This window comes from Odocoileus virginianus, chromosome 27, assembly GCF_023699985.2.
Source record: "Odocoileus virginianus isolate 20LAN1187 ecotype Illinois chromosome 27, Ovbor_1.2, whole genome shotgun sequence".
In the NCBI taxonomy this organism is placed as follows: domain Eukaryota; kingdom Metazoa; phylum Chordata; class Mammalia; order Artiodactyla; family Cervidae; genus Odocoileus; species Odocoileus virginianus.
In genome coordinates, this window is record NC_069700.1 from 38,333,560 (window position 1) to 38,359,158 (window position 25,599).

General features: G+C 38.6%; 1 protein-coding gene across 4 annotated transcripts in view; it reads right to left on the reverse strand.

The window, feature by feature from the left end:
* HMGCLL1 (3-hydroxy-3-methylglutaryl-CoA lyase like 1) overlaps positions 1-25,599 on the reverse strand; it is a 183,032-nt gene that overhangs the window by 62,742 nt on the left and 94,691 nt on the right. For all 4 annotated transcript variants that reach the window (XM_020878263.2, XM_020878262.2, XM_070456698.1 and 1 more), the window contains 2 exons: positions 11,975-12,038; positions 5,904-6,092 (listed from right to left, as the gene is read on the reverse strand). In XM_020878263.2, coding sequence (XP_020733922.1) covers positions 5,904-6,092; positions 11,975-12,038 — 253 coding nt within the window. The remainder of the gene's footprint in view (positions 1-5,903; positions 6,093-11,974; positions 12,039-25,599) is intronic.

The following is a 25,599-nucleotide window of genomic DNA, read 5'->3' on the forward strand; positions in this document are numbered from 1 at the left end:
ACATATTTTTATATTGGAATAATGTTCACTCACAAATAAAACTATGAAATCCTGCCATATGCAAAACATAGACAGACCTTGATGGCATTATGCCAACTAAAGTAAGTCACAAAGAGTGATACTGTATGTTCTCACTGTGGAATCTAAAATCCAAAGAAACCAAAACAAACAAAAACCCCAGCAAACTGTTTTTCTGTGAACGGGGCAAAACAGCAAGATTTCCAAATGAAAGACAGTTGTATGAAGAAAGGTGTGACAGATACTTGGTTGAAAATAAGATACTGAAAACAAGATTAAAACAACTGGATGCGACATTTACAGAATGAATTAGAGAGATGCTCAGAATGGTAGTGAGTTCTGAAATTTTCATCTCTTATGTCACAGCAAGAGTCATACCATAACTTGGCCTTAATCCCCACCAACAATAATCAATTTTTGTAACATCTGCCTACCTGACCAGCTTGTATTAAGTGTCTTGGGAGGGACAGAACATTTTGGGGCATCTTCTCTTTCTTGGTGAATTTCAGGCTTATATCTAAGTGTAACCCACAACATAAAGATTAAATGCTTTCATGTTTAGCATATTAGAGCCAAATTCATGCATGCTATTTTTAAATATTGATTATACAAATTCCAGTTTAAAATGCCATCTAGCTCAGAAGGATTTTTTTCTAACTGCCCCCCTTCAATATCTGGATATAGAATAGGTATATTCTATATCTATATCTATCTATCTATCTATCTATCTATATATAGGTATATTCTATACCATCTCACCTGATGACCTATAGTCAAAATCAGAAAGATATCTTTATTAATAAAAAGATGTTGGAAATAAACAAAAGAAAACAAAACCATTTATGCTTCCTTATTTTTCATCATTGATACAAGCAATCCAGCCAGTAGCAAAAAAAAAAAAAAAAAAAAATAGAATGGAACTTTGTTCATCTTTTCTTACTAATGTTATTGCTCAAAGCCCTGATTACACACATTCAAAAGTTGAACTGTGCTAAACTTTTGCTGGACTCCCTGTTCTCTTTTATTTGCTTATTTTGATCTTAAATGTAATTTTTAATTGAAGTATAGTTTATTTATAATATTATGTTAGTTGATCTCTTTAATTTCTTTTTTCCACTTCTTTTTATAAAATATTTTAATTGGATTATAATTGCTTCACTATTTATTTAATTTTTTATGATAACTTACACCTCATTTCACCTGAAAATGTTTTTGAACATAATACTGTACTGGAGAAAGACAATTGTGTAGCAAAAAGCAAACAAATAAAAACAAAAAGAAATCACCCCACCCCCCCCAAAAAAAAAACTATTTCCTACTCAAAATGCTTCTAGAGGTACTGCGTTAAACTAAAACATTTTTCTCCCTAGCAGGACTGTTCAGAGATTTTATATCTGAATCGTGTATCTAAAATGGTGTCTAATAAAATGAATATTTGTTGAATAAATTAATGATGTATTTTGTAAAATTTCTGTAGGGGCATCCAATTTGCAAATTTTTATCTTCTTTCTTGGTCACTGATTTCTACTTAGCTCTTTAATAGATGTTGAATAAATGAACAATATCTAAAGCATGTATTTACAAATGTATACATTTATAAAGCAATGCTTTGTCCTCTAGCTCTTTGAGTAATAAAGGTTATTATTATTGTTATTAATATATCAGCAGTACTAATAGTTTTAACTGCAATGACTGTAATAATATGAAGTATTAACCACATGCACTGTTACAATGATAAATGTTCTAGAAACTCTGCACCTCATCTCAGTTTTGCAAAATCTGAGGATATATAAATCATTGTACACATTCTATAGGTACAGAACTGAGAAGAGAATTTGGAATCTAAAAAATTTTCTTTGAGAACCTCAAGAATCAATTATGTGAGGACATATTTGCTGTTTGGTAGCATTTAAATGTGGTTTAGTGAGAGTCAATATGAAGAAAACAATGCTTTATTGTTAAAATTAGGTAAATAATTTGGTTTTTCTAAAAGAGAATAATAAACATATGGAAAACATCATGAAGAAAGGCACATTAACTAAATGTATATTAAGTTTAAGAGAAAAAAAGGCAAATGGTATTTCTTTAGGGAAAAGCTAAATATCGCCTGTTCTACTGTCTTTGCTACCAATTAATGTGGTTCTATTATTTGTGGCATTAGAACTCATTTGTTTTACTCTGTTTTACCCAGTTATGAAGACTCAAATCATTTGAGTGGAAAAAAACAGACTGTGCAATTGTTTAGTATTAAGTAGATTAAATAATTTGTTCACTGGTGTTTTACTTAGGTACTTGGGAATATGCAGAAGGGTGAGACTCACTTTTTACATAAAAATTAAGACAAGTATATTGGACTATGAACGTTTCTTCCATTACTGAAATGCTGTACATTTTGTCACCTCATTTTCTTGCTCTTTTGGGTTTGGGTGGTTATAAATATCCCCCACTCAAACCTATAGTCTCAATTATTTCTCTATATTAAAGAATATCTGATAATTATAAATTCTTGACTCCCATACAAGCATGTACAGTCCTGTAAGTCTGTTTAAATAATAAAAAATATAATAAAACCTGGGAACCCAAGAAAGATCCCTCTATTACACGATTAGTATGTGCTTTCCAGACCAAGGGGGGATGTTCCATTTATAACTCTCATTTGTTTCCGACCATCGTGGCCAAGTTTCCACTTACTGCGTGTCTCCTTGCCATCATCTTAACTTCCAGTTTGGAGCACTGTAAACTGTTTCTCAACCCTTAAATTAAAGCAAATGATATCCACTCCACATGTACCACCAATTTGACTAGAAGCCACTTCAAAGATTCCATTTTAAAGAATGAAGTATGGCCAGTGCTTCCTGAAGCCAAAGTTGGCCTGCTTCATAATGAAGTGGAACTTTCTCTGATTTCCCTTCTATTTAAACACTGGCAGCTTTTTCTTCTAAGGCATATTTTTTCTCCTCCACTCAAGGTAATCCTAGTTATTGTTGTTGTTGCTGCTTTTATTGGGGAGGAGACAGGATACAGGAAACAGGGAGGGGTCCAGGCTGACACTGTCTCACTTCGTGTTGCTGGGGGACCAGCACGCATGGGTTTGCAAAGACATTCCATGTCTAGATGAACACAGACCTCCCAAAACACTGACAGACTGTCTCAGCCACACACAGATTCAAAGAGAAAGGTGTGTATATATTTCACACTGCCACTGGCTTAAAAACTGGATGCCACTGTTGGAAAGCAGACAGTAGCAAAGACAAACTCTACAACTCTAGTGGTTAGCTCCCCCGGCAGGTCTCTGCTTTTTGACCATTTCCTCAAAAGTTCACTTGAACTGGCCACGCAGGCTACATAGTGCTTCTTACACAAGCCGCTCTGACCCTCCCCTCTGCCTGCTTACACAGTGACTGCACGTCAAGTTCCCGTTGTGGCCCCCAACAGGCTCCAAGCGCACTTTCCTCCCTCATATACTTAGAGCTTGTGCACACAATGCCCAGGGCTTAAGGACACGCTCCGTCATAACTTGTACAAGAACAGAGCAGAATATCCACCCCTCCCCTGACACACACACACATATCCATTCACACACAAACACACACACACACGTACATACATAGACACCTACACACATAGACATAGATGCATACACATACACACATATGCACACATGTATATACACACAGAGACATACACACAGATTTCAAACAGTTCAGCTTAAATTTAAGATATGTTCCTTCCGACAAGATTTACATTCTTCCTGACACCTCTAGGTATTACCAATCCACAGCCACTCATCTGCTCAGGTCTTTCACATTCTGCAGGCAACGTGAATTTGAATCCTAAATCCACATCAGGGTCAACAAGCCAGGAAGTGGAAAGGGAGCTTGTGTATTTCTCCCTTACTCACAGCCAAGGCCTTGAGAATGACTATGCTTGCCGCCTTCTCCCTTTGTGAGCTGGAAGTTGTGCTGGTTCATCCTTTTTGAAAGAGGATGTGGTATTTGGTGGGGGTCAGGTTCTGACCTTTGCTCCCCATCTTGCTTGGGCCAAGCGTTCTTTCCTACACCCGCACCCCGTATGGCTGTTACAGGATGGATGGGCAAACGCTCCAGAACTGGAGTTCTCATCTCTGTAAATGGAGACTTTGCAGCTCAACTAACTCAGCAAATAATGTTATAAAGCTCAGCTTCCCCTTTGAATAATGTTATTAGCTGACTTTTCAGCTCCTAGGACATCATCCTCTCTCTCCAAGGCCTTTTGCCCGAGTGGTGTTTCATCTGCTTGAACATTCTTTCCACACACTGATGCCCCCACCCCCCACACACCCCTGATTGAAGTTCCTTTCTTTTCGTTCTTTTTTCTTTTTCTTTTTTCTGTCACAACCCCCAGCATGTGAGACCTCAGTTCACAGACTAGGGATTGAGCCTGCACCCTTTGCAGAGGGAGTATGGAGTCTTAGCCAGTGAACCACCAGGTAAGTCCCTCTTCTCATTCTTTGCATCTGATTTTAGACTCCTCAGATAGGCCTTCCTTAACTGTCACAGTCACAACCAGGCAACAGAAATATTTCACACTGGAGCATTTTCAAGAGGCATAAAGTTTAAAAATTAGATGTTTGGGTTTTCGGAATTTCCACTATAAGCCCTGGATTCCCCCAAACTAAGGTATCACTCATTATGCAATAAATATGGTACATGAATAAAATATAACCCAAAGCATTACCATACAGAGGATATATCCATATATGAAATGAGAGAGACACACACACCCAGACACACACATGCGCACACACACACACACAGACCTCTCCAGGAACTTGCTGGTGAGGAACACTTAATAAGTTACAGTTGCAGCTGAACACAGAATCCTGAAGCAGTGCCTAGTTCTCTATTGTTTTAGAAACTAGAAAGAAGGAAAATTGTCAAAATTCCCACGCCCCAAAGTCCATGGGATATCATTTTTTCTTCTAATTCAATACAGTGTTCCTTGCCTGCTTCCAGAGGATAAATAAGGATTTGTGCACATATGTTACAAAGTCCAAATAAGCCCTTGTGGGGCTTGATCTTCACAGGGTTTTTTTAACTTCTGCCAAACAACTGTGCACTGCAGGACAGTGACATTAAGCTTCAGGCATTGATTTTCAGCCTCACCAAAAAGCTTTCAGACACTCTTATCTTTAGTTGTCAAAATCTTAGGTTCAAAGAACATCCAGTGAATCTATTTTTAGTCAAGTTTAAGAAATAGCATTGATTTAATAATAAATATTTTAAAATGCAATTTATGTGTTCTTTTCAATAAATACATTAAAAAGAACTGAGGTACCATTAGAATTTAATAAGCAATTCTTAATCCTCCAACTTTCTAAATCTCTTGATTTTGATCAGAATATACTTGATAAAAACAAGGGGTTCTTTCAAAAGGATGCTTGCCAACATCAGGAAAACATCTTAAACAAAATACTCTATATTTCAGCACCATATTTCCTCATCACAGAGCACCAAATTATCCAAAAGAGCATAAGTTACATGATTACAACAGTACGTGCTACTATCTCTGTGCTTTGCACCCCCAAAATACCATCATTTTTCAGTAAGGCCGAGCGCAAGTGAGAGTTGAAAGAAACAGACATAGTCCTGAGAATATTAATGCTCTTTAAAAGAACAAATTTAGGGTTTTACCAAATCAAATGAACTATAATAAGAGACACCATTGCCCAAAAAAAGCATGTGCAAATTGACAAATATTTCCTGAGTGTGTGCTGTGTGTGGACTACTGTTTAAATATTATATTCTTAGCAATTTGTAAATATTCTCTCACTAGAGTTCTTAGTACATTTGTATGCCAAACAAGTATACACACCTTTACACACACACACAAATAATACAAAGTACCTGAAGGGCCGTGAGGATATTTGCTAAGGCTTGTCCGTAGGTGTCATGACAGTGAACAGCAAGAGCTCTGGGTGGGATTTCTTTCATGACACTTTCCAACATCTTCTTCATGCTTCCTGGAGTTCCCACTCCAATTGTATCTCCCAGGGATATCTCGTAACAGCCCATGCCATACAGTCTCTTAGACACCTACCAGGAAAAGCAAGCAAGTAAAACAATGGAAATCAATGGACTCAACTCCTGCTGTTCCTCAGCAAACACAATCTAGAGGTGAACATCACAACTAAGATCACATGCGTATTCATAGAAAACATATATTTTAGTTTTCTAGTCTTTTTCCTTGCTCGTGAATCCCAAACATTACATAAAACTTTGAATGACATTTCTGTTGTTGCTCAGTCACTAAGTTGTGTTTGACTCTTTGAGATCCCAGGAACTGCAGGACACCAGGCTTCCTGTCCTTCACTGACTGTCTCCCAGAGTTTGCTCAAACTCATGTCCATTGATATTCCTGCAATTATCTGTTTCTAACATTCAAGTTTGCCTTAGAACCATATCTATCTGTGTAACTGCAAGTTCAATGATAAAATTATACGTTATAATTTCAATTATGGGAGGCTTATTTTCTCAGCCCTTTAATCTAACAAAAGTATCAGAAATTTACTTTGAAACTATTAATAGTATTCCTCAAGCCATTAGACTAGTGGTCAAGAGATATCAATCAAGTAACTTTGTAATTGATACAGACACTTAATATCTTTGTCTTAAAATTTCTAGCTCATAAACAGATGATCTTAAACCTAGTAAATTTCAAGTTCCCTTCAAGTCAAATAATAATATTACTACCAAAGAGCAATATGAATTTGATTTAAGACAGCATGGTATGTTGACAAAGACTCTGCTTGTGCAAGCACACAGGCCTAGATTTAAATCTCATCTATGCTCCTCATGTGATGCTGGGCAGAAGATGAATATTTTGAAGCCCCAGTCTCTGTTCTGTAAAATACAAACAATAAAACATCTTTATATAGGACAGTTTCTAAGCCTTACTACTTAACTTTTTGAAATCATAATAATAACGTGAAGTCAGTGTTGAAATGTTTGGTTGTGAAAATGAAATGAGAATATATAAAAATCACTTTGTGCAAAATCAGACACCTGGTCACCCGCAAACTCATGCCTATGTGTGTCTTCAGTGCCTATTTTACTCCAGATGCTGCCCTGAATGGTGGGATATGACAGGGATGCAGATGTCCAGGCTCATGGTATTATGGAGTCTGGAGCCAAGTGAGGACAGACCCTAATCAATTCCACTCGGGAATGTGTAAACACAGCTAAAATAATAATTTTAGAACAAAGAAACAAGATTGTAAAGCATGGAGCAAAGGATATTGACCTAGATCTGTCAAACAGGAAGGGCCTCAGTGCAGCTTGAGATAAAGGCAGCATCAACTTGTTGGAGAGGTGGCAAAGGAAAGATGTGAGAATATTCAGGTGGAATTTGAGGCAACTAAAATATCAAATATGAAGGGCATTCCAAGTAGGAAGGAAAGTCAAGGGAATTCCCTGTTGGTCCAGTGACTAGGCTCTGTGCTTCCACTGTAGGGGATGCAGGTTCAATCCTTGGTCAGGGAACCAAGATCCCACATGCCAGGAAGCAAGGTGAAAAAAAAAAAAAAAAAAAAAGGTCAAATGCAAAGGACAGTTGCAACAAGAAAGTAAAAACTAAGGGGCAACAGGGCTCCATAAAGCTGGGGAAGAAGGCCCAGGGCAGAGCATTCAAAGAACACACAGTCTTGCAGACCAACTGGGTTTAGGATTTGGGTTGAGGATTCTATCATAAGAGCAGTAGAAAACCTTAACTGAATGTGGAATGATAAACTTGGATTGATGTTTCAGAAAGGCAGCATCAATCAACATCCAAAACAGGTGGAAGGCACCCAGAAGGGCTACCTAGTCCAGGTTCAGTTCAGTTCAGTTCAGTCGCTCAGTCGTTTCCGACTCTTTGCGACGCCATGAATCGCAGCACGCCAGGCCTCCCTGTCCATCACAAACTCCCGGAGTTTACTCAAACTCATCTCATCCTCTGTCGTCCCCTTCTCCTCCTGCCCCCAATCCCTCCCAGCATCACGGTCTTTTCCAATGAGTCAGCTCTTCACATCAGGTGGCCAAAGTATTGGATTTTCAGCATCAGCATCAGTCTTTCCAATGAACACCCAGGACTGATCTCCTTTAGGATGGACTGGTTGGATCTCCTTGCAGTCCAAGGGACTCTCAAGAGTCTTCTCCAACATCATAGTTCAAAAGCATCAATTTTTCGGCTCTCAGCTTTCTTCACAGACCAACTCTCACATCCATACATGACCACTGGAAAAACCATAGACTTGATCAGATGGACCTTTGTTGCAAAGTAATGTCTCTGCTTTTTAATGTGCTATACAGGTTGGTCATAACTTTCCTTCCAAGGAGTAAGCGTCTTTTAATTTCATGGCTGCAGTCACCATCTGCAGTGATTTTGGAGCCCCAAAAAATAAAGTCTGACACTGTTTCTACTGTTTCCCCATCTATTTCCCATGAGGTGATGGGACCAGATGCCATGATCTTAGTTTTCTAAATGTTAAGCGTTAAGTCAACTTTTTCACTCTCCTCTTTCACTTTCATCAAGAGGCTTTTTAGTTCCTCTTCACTTTCTGCCATAAGGGTGGTGTCATCTGCCTATCTGAGGTTACTGATATTTCTCCCAGCAATCTTGATTCCAGCTTGTGCTTCTTCCAGCCCAGCATTTCTCATGATGTACTCTGCATATAAGTTAAATAAACAGGGTGACAATATACAGCCTTGACGTACTCCTTTTCCTATTTGGAACCAGTCTGTTGGTCCATGTCCAGTTCTAACTGTTGCTTCCTGACCTGCATACAAGTTTCTCAAGAGGCAGGTCAGGTGGTCTGGTATTCCCATCACTTTCAGAATTTTCCAGTTTATTGTGATCCACACAGTTGAAGGCTTTGGCGTAGTCAATAAAGCAGAAATAGATGTTTTTCTGGAACTCTCTTGCTTTTTCAATCATTCAGCAGATATTGGCAATTTGATCTCTGGTTCCTCTACCTTTTCTAAAACCAGCTTGAACATCTGGTTCAATATGTGAACATCTTGGTTCACATATTGCTGAAGGCTGGCTTGGAGAATTGTGAGCATTCCTTTACTAGCGTGTGAGATGAGTGCAATTGTGTGGAAGTTTGAACATTCTTTGGGATTGCCATTCTTAGGGATTGGAATGAAAACTGACCTTTTCCAGTCCTGTGGCCACTGCTGAGTTTTCTAAATTTGCTGACATATTGAGTGCAGCACTTTCACAGCATCATCTTTCAGGATTTGAAATAGCTCAACTGGAATTCCATCACCTCCACTAGCTTTGTTCATAGTGATGCTTTCTAAGGCCCACTTGACTTCACATTCCAGGATGTCTGGCTCTAGGTGAGTGATCACACTATCATGACTATCTGGGTCATGAAGATCTTTTTTGTACAGTTCTTCTGTGTACTCTTGCCACCTTTTCTTAATATCTTCTGCTTCTGTTAGGTCTCTACCATTTCTGTCCTTTATTGAGCCCATTTTTGCATGAAATGTTCCCTTGGTATCTCTAATTTTCTTGAAAAGATCTCTAGTCTTTCCTATTCTGTTGTTTTCCTCTATTTCTTTGCACTGATTGCTGAGGAAGGCTTTCTTATCTCTCCTGGCTATTCTTTGGAACTCTTCATTCAAATGGGAATTCCTTTTCTCCTTTGCTTTTTGCTTCTCTTCTTTTTACAGCTATTTGTAAGGCCTCCTCAGACAACCATTTTGCCTTTTTGCATTTCTTTTCCATGGGGATGGCTTGATCCTTGTCTCCTGTACAATGTCACGAACCTCCATCCATAGTTCATCAGGCTTTCTGTCTATCAGATCTAGTCCCTTAAATCTATTTCTCACTTCCACTGTATAGTCATAAGGGATTTGATTTAGGTCATACCTGAATGGTCTAGTGGTTATCCCTACTTTCTTCAGTTTAAGTCTGAATTTGGCAATGACTGTTACTGGATGGAAACTTGGATAAAAAGAAGCATAATGCTGATCCTCCTCTTTCTTCTCTTTTATTTAAGTATATCCATTCAGATGTTAAATATCCAGGTCTTTGGAATCATATAGAAAGCATGTAGGTGACTGAATTTCTCTCTTTGATTCCATCGGGGTTTTTTTTGCCTCATGTAGATAGTCATTAATTATATCAAAAGACTATTAAATGGTGGAATTTCTTAATGGCCATGTAAAGAAAAGTGAAGCTGCCACCCAATTGATTAAAGGAACATTCTACGCGTGGAGTCAGGGGAATCCCAGGGTTACAAGAATGGCAGGAAGGAAGGAATGTCATCAGCCCCAAATTATGCTGAGAATCAAGAGAAGGACTGAATAGGATCTAGCACGTATTTAAAAAAAAATTATTGCTTTACAATATTGTGTTAGTTTCTGCCGTACAACAAAATGAATCAGCTATATTTATATATATATCCCCTCTTTTTGGTATTTTCTTCCCATTTAGTTCACCACAGAACACTGAGAAGAGTTCCCTGTGCTATATATGTTGAACCAGAAAAATGATACGATGAACCTATTTGCAAAGTAGAAATACAGACACAGACATAGAGAACAAATCCATGGACACCAAGGGTCTAGACATCATTAGGGGCGTGATGTAGAGTTGATGCCACACAGATAGGGCACCACTGATGCAGACAGCCCTTTGAAATGTAGCTGTGGTGGGATGGAGAGGATTGTCGATAACTAGCCAGCCAAGGATGCTGACTGAAGCAAGAAGTTTTCAGAGGGAAGAGGCTTGTGCATGCTCAAGTGTCAACAGGAAGAGCTCTGCAGTTGATATGCAGGGGAGTGAGAGAAGGGGAGGATTCAGTGGAGGGGACATAGTTTGCAAGAGTCATTTCAGAAAGTGAGACCAGGAGCTGGCCCCACCCTGGGGTGGAACAGAAGACCCAGGCAAGGTCACCGGTCATGAGTTCCTAATGCTTCTGATCTCTCTGTTCCGTGATTCTCTTTGGCAGCACCCCAGGCATTGTGGAGCAGGAATGAAGAGCCTGAGGCTGTGGGAGGTCTGTCCAGAGGCAGCATGGGGCAGAAGGCAGAAGAGCAAGGGGTAGGGGTATAGGCAGTCAGAATTGGGTTTTGTGGAGTCTGATGTCATATTATTTTGGAAACATTTTTTAAGAAAAGGATATATAACTGTGAATACAAATTAATAACAGACCCTTGGAAGGGTCTCATGCAAGCAAAGGACTGCAAAATTTAAGTTGTATGAAGATGCAAACTATTAAATATATAGGATGAATAAACAACTAGGTCCTACTATATAGCACAGGGAAGTATATTCAGTATCTTATGATAAACCATAATGGAAAAGAATATGAAAAGGAATATATAAGTATATGTTTAACTGAATAAGTTTTCTGTACAGCAGTAATTAACACAACATGGCAAATCAACTGTACATCAATAATTTTTTTTAATTAAGCTTCATTATTTTATAGTATATCTGCCTCTGCCTCTGGAATAATGGCAACTTGAATCTCAGCAGAAAGAGCTATGGGATCTAAAAAGAATAAAAACAGGGAAGCAGTGTGGACTCATACAAATGTCAAAACAGGCAGGAGACAGCGGAGGGACACCTGAGCAACCAAGGCAAAGTGTAAGGACATGTGCAAAAATGGCCCTGACATTCCAAAAGAAGGCAGACAGGCTACTCACTATGTTCTATTCACATAAAAACAAAACAGATGTTTTTTATCCCCTCCATCTTTGAACATCCAAATGATAAGACTCAGATGCTAACTCTGGACAGTGATAGCCACTATCTAGGTCTTTAGCATTAAAATAAAACTATTAGCTCAGTGATCAGATATGTCTCCCGGTCCATGATTCTTTTGGCCTTGTGGTGCAGATGTAATAAACAGTAGGAAAAAGAGCCCATTTTAAAAAATAGACATCATTTTACCATGAACCAGAAAACCAGACGTATATCTTACTTCTGTCACTTTCTGAAGTGTGATGTTTCCTTCATATGGACAGCCCAGGGCACAGGATACATACCTAAGTTTAAAATACAGAGCCATATAAATATGTGTCTGTAGATAAGCCACTTCCTAATTTCCATTGTATAAAAATGAAAAGAATAGACAAACGTTCATCAAAAAAATTTATTTTACTCTCTTCTTTCATTAGTATCTTATTCTCAGATCAAACAAAAACAACTGGAAACATTTTCAATTTACTCATATTTTTAATTTAAAATTTTTTCTAATTATAATTTGATATATGTTATTTGATGGTATATGGGAATAAGTATTTATCTGCTGGGGTTGCCTACACTATAGTAATAAACAAAAGCAGAAAATACCAGAGAGATGTATCTTTATTTTTGTTGTTTTTTTAAAAAAAATTTTTGGTTGTTGCATGTGGCATGTGGGATCTTAATTCACTGACCAGGGATTCAACCTGTGTCCCTTGCAGTGGAAACATGGAGTCTTAACCACTGAACCACTAAGGGAGGCCTGAGATGTATTGTTTTATTTAAATTAGTACATACATTCATCTGTTAAATGTCCAGGTCTTTGGAATCATATAGGCAGCAAGTAGATGACTAACTGAACTTTTCTCTTCATTTCTGTATGGATGTTTTGACCTCACCAAGATACAGTCATTAATCACCCCAAAACTCCTAGAACTGACCACAACCTCAAACTTCACCTTGCCTATCTCTCATGGGTCTACCTAAATCATCCCCAAGACAATCAAAAACTGTCTAGTCTGTGTTTAAATGGCTCCAAATAAAGATATTCCATAAACTTCTTCAACCATTTAATATAAAAAGTCAAGCCTTTCCTGTAAGAATGATACACTTCCATCTGAAAGTATGAAACTTTAAGAAAAGTCTCTTTTTAGCTATTTTCAACTCAACACCAGTCCTGTTTTATTAAAGATTTCTCAGACACGTTACAACACTATGAATACAATGCACCATATGCCTGGTCATCAGGAATTAAGCAGTTCACACAAGGCGAGTGGTGGTGGGGAAGGAGACTGGAGACCCAGTTCTCTGGGGCTGAATACGAAAGGCTTTAGATAGCAAGGTCTTGAATGCTCTGCCATGGGGTTGAAACTTTAAGATCACTCAAAATTATTCTGAAACACTTATATGACAAGATCCAATTTGTTTTCAAAAATGCAACTCATCAAAAACTCTGGAAGTGGGTACCACAGGAAGGGTGGAGGCAAAAACATGAGCAAAGATGATCCCACGTTTCCTTGATATGTGTGTGTATATATATATGTGTGTGTGTGTATGTGTGTGTATATGTGTGTATGTGTGTATGTATATATGTGTGTACATATGTGTGTGTGTATATATATATAAATGTGTGTGTGTATATATATGTGTGTGTATATATATATGTGTGTATATGTGTGTGTGTGTTTATATGTGTGTGTGTATATATATATATAGTATGTGTGTATATATATGGGTGTGTGTGTATATGTGTGTGTGTGTATACATGTGTGTGTATATATATGTGTGTGTGTGTATATATGTGTGTGTGTATATATATATGTATGTATAACTGGATCACTTTGCTGTATAGCAGAAATTAACACATTTTAAGCCAACTATACTTGAATATTTTTTAAAAAAGATGCTGTCTCAATGCTATTCTCTCAGAACATCCTTCTCCCACAGAGTCCCAAAGTCTTTTCTGTACATCTGTGTCTCTTTTTCTGTTTTGCATATAGGGTTATCATTACCATCTTTTTAAATTCCATATACATGCATTAGTATACTATATTGGTCTTTGTCTTTCTGGCTTACTTCACTCTGTATAATGGGCTCCAGTTTCATCCATCTCATTAGAACTGATTCAAATGAATTCTTTTTAATGGATGAGTAATATTCCATTGTGTATATGTACCATAGCTTCCTTATCCATTCGTCTGCTGATGGGCATGGGCATCAAGGGTGAAACAGATCACCAGCCCAGGTTGGATGCATGAGACAACCAGTGCTCAGGGCTGGTGCACTGGGAAGACCCAGAGGGACGGGATGGGGTGGGAGGTGGGAGGGGCGATCGGGATGGGGAACACATGTAAATCCATGGCTGATTCATGTCAATGTATGGCAAAACCCACTACAATATTATAAAGTAATTAGCCTCCAACTAATAAAAATAAATGAAAAAAAAAGAAAAAAGAAAAAAGATGCTGTCAACTGGAAGATAAGCTACAAACTTCACAACAGGTTTTGGAGTAAAAACATGAAACATAGATTCAATAATTCAGTATACATCCAGTGATCCCAAAGAGGTAACTGAATTTCAAAAGTATCAAAGCGTGAATATTTAGAATTGAAATAACTAAGCAGTTCTATAGCCACACAAGCAATTATGAGGACAGAGGAGGAGAAAAGAGGATAAATTTGAGTAAACTTTGGAAGCTATCCTGGACAGGAAACCCATCTCTCTGATCTTTCAATCACCATAATTTAAACTTAATGCTTGAGTGATCTTTACAAATTTAATGAAGATATGTGGAAAAGAAAACATTCTTATGTGAACACAGCCCTGAAGAAGATGCAAGGGAGGTAAAAGGCCACATATTTTCAATTCAGCTACAACGATGATAACATGTTGAAAATAGAAGTACATTTATTCTGAACCCAAAATATCTATACGATTAAAAATGAAATCTAAGCTCTCTAATTACATGCCATCCCACTAAAGGCAAAAACCAAAGCAAGCAAAAAGCAACAAATGTAACACAATATAGAACATGCACACCTCTCCTGTGTTCTCTTAACTCACATGGCAAAGCCTGGCCATCGTTGCCCTTTTGTGCCATGCCCCTAACTCTCTCAGGATACATTTTCACTCACTCGAGTTTCCCCACCAGCCCTGCCCTGGCCTGTGGTTGACCTGATCCTCATCCTCCATTGCATGTTATCTTCACACATTCTTCTCCACCTCTTTTTTAACCTATTCACACATGGGTCTACGTTCTGCAAAGTGAATGCAATGACTCTCAACTGTGTTCATTAACTGCACTTTAACTTTCTAAAGCAGAGGTTGGAAGGGAAGGTCCAGAGGCCAAATCCTGCTCATCACTCTTTTCCAAATAAATATTTTATTGGAGCAAAGCTATGCACATCTGCTCACCTATATTCCGTGGCCATTTTGCATTATAATAACAGAACAGTAGCTGCATCAAAGATCATCTGACTTTCGAAATCTAAAATATTACTATCTGGCTCTTAATAGAAAAAGCTTGCCAATCACTGGTAAAAAGTGAGGCATTTTCACAAATGCGAAGAGGCCTCTGTCCATGAAAAGAGGCTGCCATATCTGCTTTGGTGGCAGAAGTTAGTTTCTAGACTTCTGCTCTTCTCAGACAGTCTACTATAGTAATTCTCAATCTTGGCTATACAGAATCATCTTAGAGAGCTAAAAGCAAAAGACACTAATGGGTAGGACAAGCCAAACCACTTAAATCAGAAACTTGGGGTATAGAATTTATCAATATATTAAAATAAAAAATTACCACACCGCCAAAATTGAAAACCACTCAAGGAGGCCTTCAAGACGGCAGAGGAATAGGATGGGGAAACCACCTTCTCCCTCACAAATGTATCAAAAAATCTCGTCAGCCTGTGGAACAATTCCCGCAAAACATCTTGTGAATGCTGGCAGAGGACCCCAGGCTTCCATGGAGGAAAAGTTTCCGCACACCAGGGAATCCCCTCACACACTGGGGCAGTGGGGAGATGTGCAACCTCAAAGCGGAGCGCAGCAAGAAAGGTGCTCCGAAGGCAAAAATTCACCACAGAGATTGCGCCAAACAGGACTTCTCAGCTGAGAAGCAGCTCACAGGCTCGCATTCGCCCACAGTGAGGGGCAGCTGGGTGCAGAGGCTCCGACCTGGAGGGCCAGTCCTCAGAAGAGGACCGGGGTTGACTGTGAAGATACTCTGAGGGGGCTAACATGGCACCACAGAGGCAGATGAGGGAAAATTGTGGAACTGTCAGAGAAGCAAAAGGTCATTCCCACGGGAAGGCTGTGACACCACGTTCTAACAGTAAAACACTCTCACGGGACAAAGAACCCCGTCCTGGTGAACGCTGGAGTGGAGGAAAGTGGCGGAGGCCGACAGCCCCAGAGGCACAGAAGACGGCTCGTGAGCCAGAGGCAGAAGGCAGGGGGCCGCTATGGTCTCCACCCCAAAGACCATGAGCTGTGAGTGGCTGTGGGTCTCTCCTCACGTCTTCCCGGAAGCCCGAGCGGCTCAGCTCTGCCAAGGTTGTCACAACCAGGGACCAACTCCCCTGGGGCAGTGCACGACCCGCCTCGGACTGTGGCGGCCTCCCACAGGCCAACGCCACGGAAGCACTCCCCACACACCCCAGTGGCGTTTGTGGTAACCCTCGGTCGTCTCAGCACAACTGAGCAAGCGAGCCCTAGTAAGCAGCTCCACCCACCTACTTGTATCTGGAGAGAGACTTACAAACAGGGTGGGCCCCAAGCCAAGGTGGCACACCAGGTGCTGCATGAGCAAGTGAAAGAAGGGGAAACCACCCTGGACGTGGTAGGTCCAGGAGTTTACACTCCTGCAATTAGCCTGGGACTGTGCGCTTTAGGAGCAACTGTAGAATTTGACAGCGAGTGCAAGCGGGAGCAAGGGACGATCTGAGTCTGAGCTGACTCTGCACTGCCTGCAACAGGTCCAGAGGCCTTCCTAGATATGCTGGAGGACGTTCTGAGTGGGCAACTCAACTGGAGCAGGTAGAAGGGGAAACACTTGGACATTCCTCTCACTTCCACTCTATCCCTCACCTCTTTTCTTTAGTTTTCTCATATTGTCTTAATATGGTTCTTTATTACTCCTTTAATTTGTATTTTTTATAACATACTTTTCTTTTTTAAAAAAAAACTTATTTTTAAATAAATTGCATGCATTTTATTTTTGTTGTGATGTTTTGATGTTGTATTTTTGAGAGTAATATTTTCCATGTTTCTGACATTTGATTTTTGATCTATTGTTTTTAATCCTGTAGCTTTGAGAGTCTAATATATAGTACCCATTTTCTCTTAGGGGTTTACTTATTGGCTAGATTCCTCTCTTCACTTTAGAACCCTCCATTTATCCTTCTTTCCCCCTTTTCTCCTTACCCTTCTTCTTTTCTCAATATCAGTATGTGAAGCTCTTTGGATATTTTTACCTATTAAAAGTTGTTTCACCATTAATCCAAGGTGCTTGTCTTCTGTGCTGTGTGGCCCGTGATGCCTTGATGTTGCTGTTGGTTGATGGGCCAGAAACCCAGAGGCAGGAAACTTGACTCCAGGACTTTGGACCACCAGAGAACTTCCAACCCTATGGAACTTTAATAGGTGAGAGCCCTCCCAAAGGCTTCCAGTCAACACTAAGACCAAGCCCTTTTCAAACTCTGCACATTAGCAAACAGAATGCCCAGAGCCATAGCAAACCATAGACACTCCAAAACACACTACTGGACACAGTGCTGCCCTCCAGAGAGACAAGATCCAGCTCCATCCGTGGGACACAGGCACAAGTTCCCCCAACCAGGAAACCTTCACAAAGCACTGATCCAACCCCACCAGTTGGGGTACAGTCTCCACAACTAAGAGGAATTATGACTTTCCAGCTCACAGAAAGGAGACCCCAAACATGGTAAATTAAGCAAAATGAAAAGAGAGAGAAATATGCAGCAGATGAAGGAAGGCAGTAAAATCCTGCAAGACCAAACAAATGAAGAGGAAATAGGCAGTCTACCTGAAAAAGGATCCAAGGTAATAATAGTAAGTGAAGTCATTCAGTCATGTCCAGCCTTTTGTGACCCCATGGACTGTAGCCCACCAGGCTCCTCTGTCCATGGGATTCTCCAGGCAAGAACACTGGAGTGGGTTGCCATTTGACTTACCTGGTGGCTCAGACGGTAATGCGTCTGCCTACAGTGCAGGAGACCCGGGTTCGATCCCTGGGTTGGGAAGATCTCCTGGAGAAAGGAATGGCAACCCACTCTGGTATTCTTGCCCACTCCCCCCCAAAAAAAGGGGCTCCAAGAAATAATAGTAAAGATGATCCAAAATCTTGGAAATTAAATGGAGACACAGATAAGTAGACTAAAGGCACAGATCGAGATGATTTGAGGAAAGTTTAACCAGGACCTGGAAAAACTAAAGAATAAACAATCAACAGTGAACAATGCAATAACTGAGATTGAAAATACACTTAGGGGAACCAACCATCGAGTACCTGAGGCAGAATAACAGAGAAGTGAGCTGGAAGATAGAATGCTGCAAATAACTGAAGCAGAACCAAAAAAAAAAAAAGAATAAAAAGTAATGAGGATAGTCTCAGAAACCTCTGGGACAACATTAAGTGCCCCAACATTCAAACCATAGGGGCCCAGAAGAAGAAGATAAAAGGAAACGGCATGGGAAAATACTTAAGGAGGTTATAGTCGAAAACTTCCCTAACAAGGGAAAGGAAATAGCCACTCAAATCCAAGAAGCCTGGAGAGTCCATGAAAACAGAAATCAAAAGAAAATAAGAGTAGCAATACTAATTTCAGATAAAATAGACTTTAAAATAAAGACCATTACAAGAGACAAGCAAGGCCAGTATATAATGATCAAGGGATCAAACCAAGAAGAAGAGGTAACAATTATAAGTATATATATGCACCCAACACAAGAGCACTTCAAAATATAAGGCAAATGCACAGTAATAGTGGGGGACATTAATACCCCATTCACACCAATGGACAGATCATATAGACAGAAAATTAATAGGGAAACACAAGCTTTAAGCAATACATTTGCCCTAATTGATATCTACAGGGCATTTCATCCAAAAACAATAGATTTTACTTTTTTCTCAAGTGTACCTGGAACACTCTCCAGAAAAGATCACGTCTTGGGCCATAAATCAAGCCGTGGTAAATTTAAGAAAACGGAAATCATTTCAAGTATCTTTTCTGATAGCAACACTATAATATTAAATATCAACTACAGGAAAATAAAAACTATAAAAAGCACAAACACATGGAAATGTGTTTCTGAATTCACATGTTAAAGAATTATCTTCTGAATAGTGAACAGATCACTAAAGAAATCAAAAAGGAAATCAAAATATATCTAGAATCAAATGACAATGAAACACAACAACTTAAAACCTATGGGATGCAGTAAAAGTCATGCTAAGAGGGAAGTTTATAGCAATACAAGTCTACATGAAGAAACAAGAGAGGCATCAAATAAATAATCTAACCTTACACCTAAAACAACTAGAAAAAGGACAAAACCCCCTAAAGTTAGTAGAAGAAAGGAAATCATAAAGATTAGAGAAGAAATCAATGAAAAAGAAATGAAGGAGACTTGAGCAAAGACCAATAAAAATAAAAGTTGGTTCTTTGAGAAGATAAACAGAATTGATAAACCATTAGCCAGATTCATCAAGAGAAAAAAGGGAAAAGACTGAAATCAATAAAATCAGCAATTAAAATGGAAAAATTGCAACAGACAACGCAGAAATAAAAAGGGTCATAAGAGATTACTATGAGCAACTATATACAAATAAAATGGATAACCTGGAAGAAATGGACAAATTCTTATAGAAGTATACCTATCCAAACTGAACCAGGAAGAAAGATAAAATATGGACAGACCAATCACAAACACTAAAATCAAAACTGTAATAAAAAATCTTCCAACAAACAAAAATCCACAGCCAAGTGACTCCACAGACAAATCCACAGATGATTTCTACCAAAAGTTTAGAGAAGAGCTAGTATCTATCCTGCTCAAACTCTCCAGAAAACTGCAGAGGAAGGAAAGCAACCAAACTCATTCTATGAGGCCACCATCACCTGATTCCAAACCCAGAGATGCCACAAAAAAAGAAAACTACAGGCCAATATCACTGATGAATATGTGCGAAAATTCTCAAGAAAATTCTAGGAAACAGAATCTGAAAACATATTAAAAAGATCATATATCATGATCAAGTGAGATTTATCCCTGGAATGCAAGGATTCTTCAACATATATGCAAATCAATCAATGTGATACACCATATTAACAAATTGAAAGATAAAAGCCATATGATCATTTCAATAGATTCAGAGAAAGTTTTTGACAAAATTCAATACTGATTTATAGTTTTTAAAAAGTCTCCAGAAAACAGGCATAGAAGGAATCTACTGTGCTGTGCTTAAATGCTCAGTCACTTCCAATTCTCTGCTACCTCGCGGACAGTAGCCCACCAGACTCCTCTGTCCATAGGGATTCTCCAGGCAAGAATACTGGAGTGGGTTGCCATGTCCTCCTCAGAAGGAACATACTTGAACCTAATAAAGGCCATATACAACAAATCTATAGAAAATATTATTCTCAATGGTGAAAAACTGAAAGCATTTCCTCTAAAATCAGAAACAAGACAAGGGTGCCTGCTCTCACTACTATTTTTCAACATAATTTTGAAAGTCCTAGCCACAGCAATTACAGAAGAAAAGGAAATAAAAGGAATTCAGATTAGAAAAGAAGTAATGCCCTCACTGATTGCAGATGGCATGATTCTTTACATAGAAAACCAGAAATATGCCACCAGAAAATTATTAGCACTAATCAGTGAATATACTAAAGTCTCAGGATACAAAATTAATACACAGAAATTCCTTGAATGCCTGTATAGTAACAATAAAAAATCAGAAAGAAAAATTAAGGAAACAATCCTATTTACCACTGCAACAAAAAGAACAAAATACTTAAGAGAAAATTTACCTAAAGACACAAAAGACCTGCATGCAGAAAACTGTAAGACACTGATGAAAGAAATTAAAGATGACACAAATGGAGAGATATACCATGATCTTGAATTAGAAGAATGAATATTGTGAAAACGACTGTACTATCCAAAGCAATCTATAGATTCAATTGCAATCCCTATCAAACTACCAATGGTATTTTTCGCAGAGCTAGAACAAAAAATTTCACGATTTGTATGGAAACACAAAAGATCTTGAATAATAAGAGCAAACTTGAGAAAGAAAAACGGAGCTTGAGGAATCAACTGTCTTGACTTCAGACTATACTACAAAGCTGCAGTTGTCAAGACAGTATGGTGCTGGCACAAAGACAGAAATACAGACCAACAGAACAAGATAGAAAGCCTGGAGGTAAGTCCACACACCAATCTTTGACTAAGGAGGCAAAATACACAATGAAGAAAAGACAGTCTCTTTAATAAGTGGTGCTGGGAACACTAGACAGCTACATGTAAAAGAATGAGTTAGAACACTTCCTAGCACCATGCACAAAAATAAACTCAAACTGAATTAAAGATCTAAATGTAAGACCAGAATCTATAAAACTGTTAGAGGAAAGCTTAGGCAGAACACCCTTGGACATAAATCATAAAAGATCCTTTATGACTCCCGCTCCTAGAGTAATGGAAATAAACATAAAAATAAACAAATGAGACCTAATTAAACTCAAAAGTTTTTTCACAATGAAGGAAACTATAGCAAGGAGCAAAGATAACCCTCAGAATGGGAAAAAATAATAGCAAACGAAACAACTGACAAAGGATTAATCTCCAAAATATAAAAAATATTTTTTTAACATGTAGTTCATGCAGCTCAATATCAGAAAAACAAACAACCCAATCAAAAAGTGAGCAGTACGTAAACAGACGTGTCTCCAGAGAAGACATACAGATGGTTAGTAAACACAAGAAATGATGTTCAACATCGCTCATTGTTAGAGAAATGCAAATCAAAACTACAATGAGATGTCTTACACTGGTAGGAATGTCTACAAACAAAAAAGTCTACAAACAATAAATGCTGGAGAGGGTGTGGAGAAAAGGGAACTCTTTTGCACTGTTAATGGGAATGCAAACTGATGCAGCCACTATAGAGAACAGTATGGAGATTCCTTAAAATATTAGAAATAAAAGTATCATGAAAGTGAAAGTTGCTCAGTCACGTCCCGCTCTTTGCCACTCCATAGATTATACAGTGATGGAATTTTCCAGGCCAGAATACTGGAGTGGGTAGCCATTCCCTTCTCCAGGGGCTCTTCCCAACCCAGGGATTGAACCCAGGTCTCCTGCATTGCAGACGGATTCTTTACCAGCTGAGCCACCAGGGAAGCTCATATGACCCAGCAATCCCACTATTAGGCATACATCCTCAAGAAACCATAAGTGAAAAAGACACATGTACCCCAATTTTCATTACAGCACTATTTACAACGGCTAGATAATTTCTTGATGAAAGTGAAAGAGAAGAGTGAAAAAGCTGGCTTAAAACTCAACATTCAAAAAACTAAGATCATGGCATCCAGTCCCATGATTTAATGACAAATAAATGTGGAAACAGTGGAAACAGTAACAGACTTTCTTTTTCTTGGGCTCCAAAAACACTGTAGAGGATAACTGCAGCAATGAAATTAAAAGACACTTGTTCCTTTGAAGAAAAGTTATGACCAACCTAGACAGCATATTAAAAAGCAGAGATATTACTTTGCTGATAAAGGTCCATCTAGTCAAAAGTATGCTTTTTCCAGTAGTCATGTATGGTTGTGAGACTTCATGTATGGTTGTGAGACTTAGACCATAAAGAAATCTGAGCACTGAATAATTAATGCTTTTGAACTGTGGTGTTGGAGGAGATTCTTGAGAGTCCCTTGGACTGCAAGGAGATCCAACCAGTCCATCCTAAAGGATATCAGTCCTGAATATTCATTGGAAGGACTGATGCTGAAGCTGAAGCTCCAATACTTTGGCAACCTGATGTGAAGAATTAACTCATTGGAAAAGACCCTGATGCTGGGAAAGATTGATGGCAGGAGCAGAAGGGGATGAAAGAGGATAAGATGGTTGGATGGTATCACCGACTCAATGGACATGAATTTGAGCAAGCTCCAGGAGTTGGTGATAGACAGGGAAGCCTGGCGTGCCACAGTCCATGGAGTCACAAGATTCAGACATGACAGAGTAACTGAACTGAACTGAGGACATGGAAGCAACCTTAGATGTCCACTGACAGATGAATGGATAAAGACATATTGGTATATATACACACAGTGGAATATTACACAGTTATAGAAAGGAACACATTTGAGTTCATTCTAGTTAGGTCATGAACCTAGAGCCTATTATACAGTGTGAAGTAAGTCAGAAAGAGAGTGACAAATATTATATATTAACACATATATATGGAATCTAGAAATATGGTACTGATAATCCTACTTGCAGGATAGCAAGGAAAACCCAGACCTAAAGGATAGACTTTTGTCACAGTGGGGGCGGGAGAGGGTGGGATGCCTTGAGAGAGTAGTATTGAAACATATACATTACCATATATAAAACAGATGACCATTGGCAATTTACTATATGATGTAGGGAACCCAAAGCCAGAGCTCTGTGACAATCTATTTGGGTGGAAAAGGGAGGGAGGTGGGAGGGGGATTTAAGAGGGAGAAGACATGCTTAGTATGTCTGTGGTTAATTCATGTCGATGTATGGCAAACACCATGACAATATTGTAAAGTAATTATCCTCCAATTAAAAATAAAATTTAAATTAAGCAAAACAAAACAAAAAGAAAACCACTCAACCTCTGGCAATATTTCCTTACCTGGATTGGTCAATTGATGCCTTTATGTAAAAGGGATGTAAGTTACACAGACATATAATGTCTAATCTGAGTGCTACCCTACAGCATCTATCTCTGATTAAATTCATGGCACTTCTTACATTTATCCACTTTAAATGGCTGGTATCAGTTTTTACAGACCTATTGCAAATGGTTTCTGCTCTGCCGAAGCCTCAGCCGGCTACCTCTCTGTTTCTTTTTTTTTCATTCCTCCCTTCTAACTCAATTTCTTTTTTCTTTCTTTTTCAGCAAGGGTAGAATTTTTCAGACTGTTTTGTCAACAAATGGTTTTGTTAACTTTTAGTCCAATAGTCTGGTTAGGTATGGAATTCTAAGCTGACAGTTTTTGTGGGTTTTTTTTTTCTTTTTTTTTGGTCATTTTGAATATATTGTTTCAGTATCTCTGACCTCAGTTTTTGCTGATGAGAATATTTCCCTCTAAAGATAATTGCTTTATAGTAAATCATGGCAACCCACTTCAGTATTCTTGCCTTGGAGAATCCCATGGACAGAGGAGCCTGGCAGGCTACAGTCCATAGTGTTGCACAGAGTTGGACACAACTGAAGTGACTGAGCACACTTCTTCTCTACTGCTATAGGATTATCTACTTACAGTTAATATTGTGCATTTGACTATGAGTCCTTCAGGACTTGTTACACTTCTTCATTATTAACATTAATGCTTTTTACTCTTCTAGAAAATCCTCAAGGTACTATAATACTTCATCAAACATCTCTCATATCTAGTTTCCTTGTTTTCTCCTTCTGAGAATTCTATTAGGCATTCTCTTTTCACTTTCAAAACTTCTATTATTTTTCTATTCATTATTGCAATTTCCTCAAATCCTAGTTCTAGGCCACTTCTAGACCAGTAAATTCCACTTCAACTACATCTAGTCTGCTGTTCTGCAATTACTGTTTTTATTTAACACATATATTTTTCACTTCCATTTCTTTTCCTCAAATCTTCATTCTTTTTTTCATGAAGACTTGTTATTTTATTATATTCTTCCTTTGCCTCTATAAATACAGTAAAGGTTAATTTACCATCTCCTTTTTGGGTTATTCCATGTCCTTCTTTTCTGCTAAAGTTCTCTTTCTTTTTCTTCTGTTTATTTTGCTTAGGGTAATTTGTTCCCTCATGTGGTCTGTAATTTTTACTGTGAATGCCTTTTCATGGTGCTCTAGTTTCTGTGGAAGTTCCATGAAAGTCCTGAGTTATTTAAATGTTCCTATAAAGGAGATCTAATTTCCTTTTTCCCTTGCCTTGCAGACTTTACCAGTTCCCAAGCAAATGTCTACCTTTATTTCTCAATTTGGGTTTCCACAATACTCCTATGTCATAAATCCACAACCTATAATACTGGCACAGATTTAAGTGACTCTGCTTTGGCAGAAGTGCTTCCAGAATCCAAAAACACTGTTTCAAATCATAGTCTTAGCAGAACATCTATCTTTTCCCATATAGATTCTAAAACCTCATTTCTAAGTCACTAAGGCTTATAGCTGCAAGAGATATCCCCATGTGCTAGTGATATCAAACTGCATCCTTACCGCACTTTCTTTGATGAAATCTGAGGACTTCCTTTTCTTTTCTGAACTTCACCTTACGTTTTACAAGTTGTTATATTTATGTGTTTGCAATAGGAACAGAAAAGGGAGTCTCTGTATCAGCCCAGTCCCTCATCATCTGTCTCTTTCTCACTATCACACAGGAACAAACTTCCAGTCTTCTTATGAACATTATAAACTGATTGCTTGACACATTCACATGGCATATGAAGTTCAACAGATTCAAAATAATGTTCATTCCTGTTTTCCCCACATTTGTCATTAAGAAGAAAAAGATAGAGTCATTTTCAGTCACTAAGTCTCTTGAAGGTCACCTTTAAGAACACGCTCATTAACCGGCGCTTTTTCCCTGGAGCAG